At 34.6% G+C, this 9,247-nt stretch overlaps 2 protein-coding genes across 11 annotated transcripts; one reads left to right on the top strand and one right to left on the bottom strand.

Annotated features, from left to right (window-relative positions):
- Positions 1-2,377: 2,377 nt before the first annotated feature.
- Positions 2,378-9,057, bottom strand: LOC111441654. Of its 10 annotated transcripts, XR_002710211.1 has the most exons (8): positions 8,860-8,885; positions 8,706-8,722; positions 8,099-8,490; positions 7,454-7,715; positions 6,701-6,918; positions 6,481-6,599; positions 3,072-3,417; positions 2,378-2,808 (listed from the first exon to the last, which is right to left on the bottom strand). XR_002710211.1 is itself a non-coding variant. In XM_023078726.1 (4 exons), exons 1-3 carry the CDS (start codon positions 8,877-8,879, stop codon positions 8,141-8,143), a joined length of 387 nt encoding a protein of 128 aa, XP_022934494.1. In that variant the 5' UTR covers positions 8,880-8,885; the 3' UTR covers positions 7,665-7,759; positions 8,099-8,140. The 10 variants fall into 10 exon arrangements, 5 of the variants coding, with proteins under 5 accessions (XP_022934494.1, XP_022934492.1, XP_022934495.1 ...); XR_002710210.1 differs by having other exon boundaries at positions 2,378-3,417; XR_002710212.1 differs by lacking the exons at positions 2,378-2,808; positions 3,072-3,417 and adding an exon at positions 5,438-5,652.
- On the top strand, positions 3,870-7,859 carry LOC111441651 (cytokinin dehydrogenase 4-like). The gene is made up of 5 exons (XM_023078721.1): positions 3,870-4,606; positions 6,462-6,589; positions 6,684-6,944; positions 7,060-7,322; positions 7,405-7,859. The coding sequence occupies exons 1-5, from the start codon at positions 3,940-3,942 to the stop codon at positions 7,787-7,789; spliced, it is 1,704 nt and encodes a 567-aa protein (XP_022934489.1). The 5' UTR covers positions 3,870-3,939; the 3' UTR covers positions 7,790-7,859.
- Positions 9,058-9,247: the final 190 nt, after the last annotated feature.

Below are 9,247 nucleotides of genomic sequence, written 5' to 3'. Positions count from 1 at the left end.
ATAGAGAGAGAAGTTTCTACCCCTTAAAACCAACCGATGTGTACCCTCGACTACGAGATCAAAAGCTCGAATACCTCCCACCTGTTAATAAATGAATATATCATTCATATGATCGTTGCTTCGTAAACACAAGAACTAAAATAAACTGAATTCTCTCTAATGCACGTGGACTATTACAAATCATTAAGCCATTCTTTGGTGGAAAAGTCGTAGATAAACCTAATATAAGAACCAACATGTCCCAAAAAAGTCATCAATCCCTTCACTGAAATGGGTGGCTCAACTTTGGCTCTATCTACTTCGATTCCCATTTTAGAAATCGTGTACCCGGAAGTTAACGTTCTTTTATCATAAAATGATATCTTTTGGATAAGTGTTGAAAGATTCTTCGAAGACAAAGAAATCATATCTATGAACGTTTCTATTATTGATTGAACCATATATGAAAGTGATTGTGCGTCTTTCGAAGGTTGTTAGAGTACTACAAAATCCAAAACACATTCTAAAGAAAGGCAAACGTGTTATAAATGTAGGTGAAATTGGTTTTTTCTTGATCTCGAGGGGCTATAGTAATTTGGTTATATCTAGAAGAACTAAAAAAACATAAAAGTCTAATCTAGCTGATCTATCCGACATTTGATATAAGAACGACAAAGAAAAATATGTTTTGGTTTTGCTCCGAAGTCACATCATTAATATTTTAAGATTTTAATATTTTATAATTACAATTATTTCATTATTAATTATATAAAAAAAAATCGAGAATATTAGTGTACATATGCAAACATTAAATTCAAGTAATAACCTTATGAATAAAATTTGATATTTTATTCTTGTAATAGTATTGATATGACCCACTCGGTAGCATATGGATAAAATCAATGGTACTTAAAAGTTGAAGATATTATAAGGGTAAAACAATTTTTTTTTTTTTTAAACTAAACCGTAATTACAAATCACTCCCGAATGATTTGCACAATGATTATATCTATAAACACAAATTGTCGTATAACGCATAAGAATGCAATTCTAAACATTCAATTTAGCATCTCGACCGAATGAATATACTTTAAAAAACATCAAATGGGTCAGTCGCAAATTTATTAGATACATTTTAAAATTCAAAGACCAAACGACACAAATATAAAAATTTACAGATTTATCTGATATTTTTAAATATGTTTAAACTTTCAAAAGTTACATTAACGTTGGAGACCTCAAAGGACAATAGATTAGGTTGGTAGGGTAATGATGAAGAAGCATATGGGAAACAAGATAAGATACGGAATGGAAGTATGTTCAGGAAACATGATAATAATTAACCCTCACAAACTCCGTACTCTCTTCTCTATATTCTCATTTTTTCCTCTTACAACCTAGGAGATTGTGACCATGCTACACCGATGGGTCGTTCACCAATTTTTTATAGGGACCTACCCATCATTATTTATAGTGGTCCAAACGATGAAGAAACAATTATATTTATACAAAATTAAAGGACATACGTATTATTTTACAACGTTTAAAATATATTTGTTATTATATAAATTAACCTCAAATTCGTCAAATAAAACACAACGGGAGACGAAAGTTGTCTTTCATTATATTTAACGAAATGAGTATATATCGTTGTAATCATCTTGTTGTATTTTATTAATTTTACTTAGAATATTTAGAAGAAAAAAAAAAAGATGACGTAAGCCACATGGTAAAATTACATTTTGGTCCTCTTTCATTAAATGTATTCTACTTTCTTGCCAAACAATTTTTTAATACATCTTTCATAAGGCAGATATCAAGGAATATGTTTCATATATATTTCAAAAAATATATATATAAAAAAATTAAAATAAAAAAGAGTATTAAAATTAATAAATATTTTTTTTTTATAACTTGTTTAAGTCAAAATACCTATTATTTATATTATATTCATATAAATGAAATTTTGTTGCTTTTTTTTTTTAATATTTCTTGATTTTATATATATATATATAATGTAAATGTCATTATTTGATTAAAAATAATATATTTTTCTTTAACTTAATTTAATAAACAAAATACATTTATTGTCGTATATATTAAAAAAAAAAAACAAATCTATAGTTTTGTATAGCCATCTTAAATTTAGAATGAGAGTAATTATTTCTTATTCATATACACGACAACAATTCAAATATTAGCAAACAAATAAATTTCAATATCAATCACTCATAAAACAAAATATAGTATTAGAATTTTGATGCTTCAACTAATTCCATGCCATGATTCATAGGAAGAACAAGCAAGCTATTGGACGAGGCATCGAACAGAGAATCTAGGCCGAGATAAGATTTGACACATCAACAAAGGTAACATTATTGAGGGAGGGCCACAGATCTAAATATTAAATGTGAATCTTTTTCTAAAATGATGTAGGGACTAAGATATCAATAACAACGACAACAATAATGATAATAATACCACACATAAAAGCAGCAAGCATTAAAATGTTATCCTAAAATCAGAACTCACTACCTCTTGGAAATCAACTCATGAAATTGTCTATTCAAAATCCTTATCACTCAAAAGGCCAATGGCCAAGGCACATCGACATCAATGCAGCTTGCAAAAAGATGGATGTCAATCTGTAAAACTTGGTAGGGCGACCGAGTAGCTTTCTACCACGAGGTGTTCGAGGTGATTTCTTTAAAGCTTCTGTCACAACCCCTCTCCTCGGAAGAGACAACTACTACAATAATTGTACTATGTTCTGTTAGTGCTACATTGATTTACATGCCTCACATACCCATCTGTTCCCACCATTCTCTCCTACATGGCATATGGTATATATTAGAGAAGAAAATGCTGCACATAGAGAGAGAATGCCTATAGATTTCATACCAGAATTCTAATCACTGTCCCTACTAATGTTCTTCAATCAAACTTCTTAATCTAGAGAGAGTTCATGTAAGATATCGTAAAGTGTGTAAAATACGCAAATAAACATGTTCCTTTAAGCAGAATGGAAACTAGGAATTCTCTTGAAAATTTAACATGGAGAGTAAAGGTGAGAGTGAGGAGAATTGTTGTACCTGTGGGGCTCCTCGTGGTGTTCACATGTTGAGGGACCCGCATGACCTTACTCACAGTGATCAAATACCTTTAAGACTTTGGACCATTCTCCATACATCAACATCCCCAAGGAACTCCAGATGGTCCATTTCAACTCACCACTGTACTCCTTATCTTGCTTCAGTTCTTCTCACTTTGTCACCTGACTTTTCTCAAAACAAGTATAATAATAGAATCAATACTATTCAAAACAACTTACAGTACTTTTAATAGGCCTCACCCGACAATCTTCAACATCCCTTGCTTCTCTCCTTTCAATACAAGTTTATACTTATTGTTTTCAGCAACAGCGGTCTCCACTTAATTCTTCACCCAATTTTGCAGTTTCCATCAGTCTGAGTGATAATATGGTCCAAATATGTTGTACGGAAATCTTATAAATGAAATATTCTAATGCTATCAAAGAGAACAAAAGAAAAACTAAAGAAACCAAATATGATCTTCAAAACAGTTTCTGTTGTATTTAAATTAAGTGCGAGAGTTTATTAAGAAAAGTGTCTTATTTAGGGAAAAAAAATAAGACACTTATCTAATATATTGTTCTTAAGAGGGTGAAAAGAGAAAAAAACGACATCAGCAACCAGTTATCTCAACCAAATGCCGCCTTTACATTAGATCCCAGAAAAAGCTGAGGTAATAAAGATGCCCACCTACCCAAAGACAAGACAGCAAGTAAATAACGTCTGAGCCGAAGTTGAAACTGCTCATTAGACAAACAAGCTCTTTAAATTCTCTTCGTCCACCTCCAATTACCTAGAGCTCTTCTACACCACTTCTTTTTTCTTTGCCTCATAAAGGAAATCAAGGAGAAGCTCAATATTTAGAAACATGCGGTCACCATTTCCTAGCTTTCTCAACAACAACAAAATCTTACACTTCAAAATTTGCATTATTCTTTTCATGAACTGTGCTACTTATAGAACCAACCTTTGTTTCACCAAATGTTTCGGGGAGCCTACTGGTGACCCTCCTATACAATCTTCTTCTAAACTGCTTTCATCCTTGGAAACAATAAGCCTAGATGGACACTTTAGCTTTAAAAACAATCAAGCAGCAGCTAAAGATTTTGGCAAAAGATATCACATGCTACCCTTAGCAGTTCTACATCCACATTCAGTTCGTGATATTTCAATTACATTAAAGCATATTTTTCAGATGGGTTCAGGAACAGAACTTACAGTTGCTGCAAGGGGTCACGGCCATTCTCTTCAAGGTCAGGCACAAGCCTTAAGAGGCGTAGTTATCAACATGGAGTCCCTTAAGGAACCAGCCATGCAAGTTCACAGTGGAAACTTACCATGGGTGGATGTCCCCGGAGGAGAGCTGTGGATAAATATCTTACATGAAACGCTTAAACATGGCTTAACACCAAAATCTTGGACTGACTACCTTCATCTTTCTGTTGGTGGTACTCTATCAAATGCTGGTATTAGCGGGCAAGCTTTTAGGCATGGACCTCAAATCAGTAACGTCCACCAGCTAGAAGTTGTCACAGGTACCCTTTCTTGGCTTATTCATAAGTTTTCTATAATGTATATTGCATATATTGTTTAGAATTCCACATTAAGTAATAACGGTAAAATGATCACATATTCGTTTTCTAGCTTTTCATTCCTTCAGTGATTGCACAACTAGTTCTTTTGAACTTATAACCTCTTTTCTGTCACCAAATTTGGGTATAAACTTTGCTGACCTCCCCAAGTATAACAGTTAAAATGATATTTTCCAGCCAAATCATTGCTCAGGTGGCTTACCCTCAAATAGAACATTGGAAGTTCAAATCTCTCACATAGTCTCCTCAAGTTCTTGAACCTATTTAAAAATCAAAACTACAAACAAAAGCACTCTAACGAGAAATTTGATTTCCAAATTATCGAAAATTGGATACTGATGATAAACCTTCCAACTATACTTGATCATCAGGCAAATTGTGCAAACCCCACAATTTAATTAGGATGGACCCCAAAACTTGACTTAAAAATTTTAAACGTCAAATTAGCATTATTCTAGTACCCTCCATTTCAATCTCTTTCTCAACTACTTTTCTCTCTTAAGTATGTCCCTCACAAACACATTCCGCTTAAAATATTATATTTATTATCCCTGCACCAACGTTCTCTATAGAGGAATTAGGGAGGGGCCGCAATAAAGATAGATTTTGTGATTATACTGTACGATAGATGGAACAAAAATATTTAATAGAGCAGACTGTTTGGGAGAAATAATTATTAAGAAAGAGACTTTACTTTCTCATCAGATAGAACCTTTATTGAGGCACCAAAATAATATGAAGTTCGAGGGATTAATTGTTAAAAGAACAGTATAATTTTGGAGATGCCTTTTTCATTTCACTTTGGGATGTAATCCTTAGTCCATAAACGCCATAACAATGTAACAGTGCAAAAAATTTAAATACTACTTGTGTTATTGGCTGTAGGGATCCTCTGTAATTCCTCTTAGGTGAGAAGAAAAAGTTCACCACCCAACTTATTATAAATTGCTCACTCTATGTTCCTCCTCCAACTTAGATGAACAATCTCACTGTTGAGAAAATTGAGGGCAACAATAACATAAACCAATTATGAAACATGAATATAGACCATTATAAAATTTGATGAAGAGACTGAAAAACTCAAGTAATTTCAATCACAAACAGAATTCCTTGATATGCTAAAAATAAAATTATTCGTTGGTCCTAATTTAACTTCTCCAATTTACCATAAAAATTTTCAATAATAAATTTTATTTCATGACAATCAAATGATATTAAATACATTCGGAATCTTATTTATGTTGAATAAGTAAATATTGTGGTTTATAATATAGTCGAAGAAGCCTTGCAAGTATTGCTTACAATTCGATGCAAAGATGGATAATCTTATCAACCTGAAGCTTCTTAAGAATCGACAAAGATCACCCAAGTTAACATGAATTTTTGTAATTTCCTTTTACGATGGAAACTGTTGACCCCTAGACTCTTTCATTTTGGCCAACACCCCACCCCCACTGAAAGAATTAGAACAAACCCATGAAGGAATAATCTTCCATTTAGTGAAAAGGAAGGAAAATAAAAACGTTGGTATAACGTCCCGAGTCTCGAAACCAACCCAATATGGAAGATGCGAAAAAGGGGAAATGGAAGCAGTGTGAAAATAGCCTAAACCTCTCTAAGAAATAAAAAATGACGAGAGGTTGCCAGGGGCCAAAAGCGCTAAAAATGGAGAAAGCCAAGGAGAAATAGAGAGAGATCTAAAACGAAGTCCATCAGAGCAAAAGAAACCGAGCTTCGAATTATTTCAATATTAAAACCTTGGAGGCAGACAAACCGATGTAGTTTCAATTGAATGCAGGAAAGGGCGAGGTTATTACCTGTTCAGCGCAGCAGAATGCAGACCTGTTTTACAGCGTACTTGGAGGCCTTGGTCAGTTTGGCATCATCACAAGGGCAAGGATTTCTCTAGAATCAGCACCAAAAATGGTAATATACCCTGCATTCCATCAGAATAGGTATATAATATAACATTTTTAGTGATATCTTGTAATGCAAAACACAATCCGCCATCTTTTGACAGGTAAAGTGGATAAGAACCTTGTATTCAGATTTCGCCGTATTCTCCAAGGACCAGGAACATCTGATATCCACCAAGTACTCCTTTGATTATATTGAAGGCTTTGTTCTAATAAATAGAACTGGCATTCTCAATAATTGGAGATCTTCATTTGATCCCAATGATCCAGTTCAAGCCAGCCAATTCGTCTCAGATAGAGCGACACTGTATTGTCTAGAAATGGCCATGTACTTCAACTCTGAGGAGACAGAAACTATGAACAAGGTGAGCATTGCCATAGACATTATCAGATATCAAGCTCATGACAAACAGCCAAAAAAACAGTTAAAAAAGAGTGTTAAACAATAATGTCATTTCCAAACTCCATGTGGTTGTGCAGAAAGTTGAGAAGTTGCTATCACAATTGAGCTACATTCCAGCTACTCTCTTTCAGTCGGAAGTTCCTTACGTGGAGTTTCTGGATAGAGTGCACATATCTGAGAAAAAACTCAGGGAAAAAGGATTGTGGGAGGTTCCTCATCCTTGGATGAATCTAATGATCCCAAGAAGCAAAATACATGATTTTGCAGCAGAGGTGTTTGACAAAATTCTATCAGATTCCACCAATGGTCCCATACTAATCTACCCGGTTAACAAATCCAAGTACTTGTTTCAATAGATTTGTCCCAGAAACTCTACACTTATAATTTCCCCATCCTAATACAAATCAGTTTGGGTTGTACAGGTGGAACAATAAAACATCAGTGGTCACACCAGACGAAGAAATTTTCTACCTAGTGGGTTTCTTGTTTTCTGCACTGCCAACTTCAACCGGAAAACAAAGCTTAGAGAACATTTTAGCCCAAAACCAAATAATTCTGGACTACTGTGTCAGGGATCTTCCTGGATGTACGCAATATCTGCCTCATTATAGCTCCCAAGACGAGTGGCAAGCTCATTTTGGCAACAAATGGCGGGTACTGATGGAGAGGAAATCTGCCTATGACCCATTATCAATTCTTGCCCCGGGACAAAGGATCTTCCAGAAAGCCACCCCTGTACAACATCTTGTATCTAAAACAAACCACAAAACGAGCATCCTAGAAGAAGAGAATGCCAAAATGATATGAAAGTTCAAATGAATTTAAAATGTATTCTGTCGTAATATTACCATTAATCAGAACAAAAGCTTTCGATGTCTTGACTCTTTGAGTTCTTTGTCCTCGAGAGGTTTAGGATTTAAAATCACAATCGAAGATCCAATGCATCATATCAAGCATAATTTTGAAAGATTCACCCTCAAAATCTATCTTGATGATTGCATTGAAAAGGGTCGTGATCTATATTGATTCAAAGATACAACAAAGTAATACACCTTCCTAAAGTGACATAAGACAAAACATGATCCTGTATAGACCTTGTAAACAAACCGTACTTACAAATGACTGAAGTTGGACACAAACAAAATGCTCAAAGCGGAACTACTCAGTTTTTGTAGCTTCTTTCCAGCCAAGACCTGGTCTAGAAATCTCCCCCTGTGGTCCTTCATATGCTCGAGCACTGCGAATCGTAGCCTCGAAGTCAGTAGAATCACTTGCAACAGGAAGAAAACTACCAATATCATCCCTCGCACCAAACCCTCCAGCCCGTAAAACATCATCAGCCGACATGGAGGCCTCCATGCTCGCTTCTCCATCGATACCAATCTGTTGAGAAGGTTCAGTCTTCATGACATTTTCCCTACTTCTGTTAGTTTGCACATCTTGTGGTGAGCTTGAAACTGATTCTGTCACCTCTTTCTCAACCATCACAGAAGGATCTTCTCTCTCATCTGGTGTGAAAAAGAAAAGAAAACTTCAAATCGAGGGGAGGGAGGAAGGAAGGAAGGAAGACATTGAAATTCTCAGCAAAAATTAACAGATGAACTCCGACGTACAAGATACTGAGTTTCGGATGATTTTTCAAGATCTGTCTCGAACTCGTCAATGAAAATGTTGACAATTCTATGAAAAATTTGCATTTGAGAATGCACAAAACAGTTCTTACCAACATCATCGATTCCTCTAAAAATAATAGTCGGTTTAGATCCAGAGAGCAACATTGAACCAGAATGATACTCGATGAAAACAAAATTAAAAGCAAGACGAAGAATAGTAACCAAACTAAAACTCAAGAAAAATCAAACGCATAGTTATTCTACCGAATCGGCATGATTTTCATGGGAAGCAAATAGAAAACAGAACACGTAAGGAAGGTTGAGAGGTGAGAAGGAATTTTGCACAAACCCTGGAGTGAAGAGGTCGGATGAACTTCCATAGCAAAGGCTATTGATCTCTAACGGTGGTTCCTCTCCTCCACTTGGATGTTTTGTGGAGCGGCAGAGAGCAACGTGTAATGGGAATATAAAGACGCGCGTCGAACACGTTTGCAATTTGAATACCAATCATTGGAATCCCGAGAAGGTACTGTTGACCCAAACCAAAAGGTTATTTTAATTTTCTTTTTGGGTTAAATTATAGAAAATAGTGAATTTTGTATTTTATTTTAAACATTAAAAAATTTCAATAATATTTTTTTTTTTTTTTTTT

This window comes from Cucurbita moschata, unplaced genomic scaffold (assembly GCF_002738365.1).
Source record: "Cucurbita moschata cultivar Rifu unplaced genomic scaffold, Cmos_1.0 Cmo_Scf00004, whole genome shotgun sequence".
NCBI lineage: Eukaryota > Viridiplantae > Streptophyta > Magnoliopsida > Cucurbitales > Cucurbitaceae > Cucurbita > Cucurbita moschata.
The sequence above is the reverse complement of the archived record's forward strand: the minus strand, read 5'-3'. Positions and strand labels throughout refer to the sequence as shown.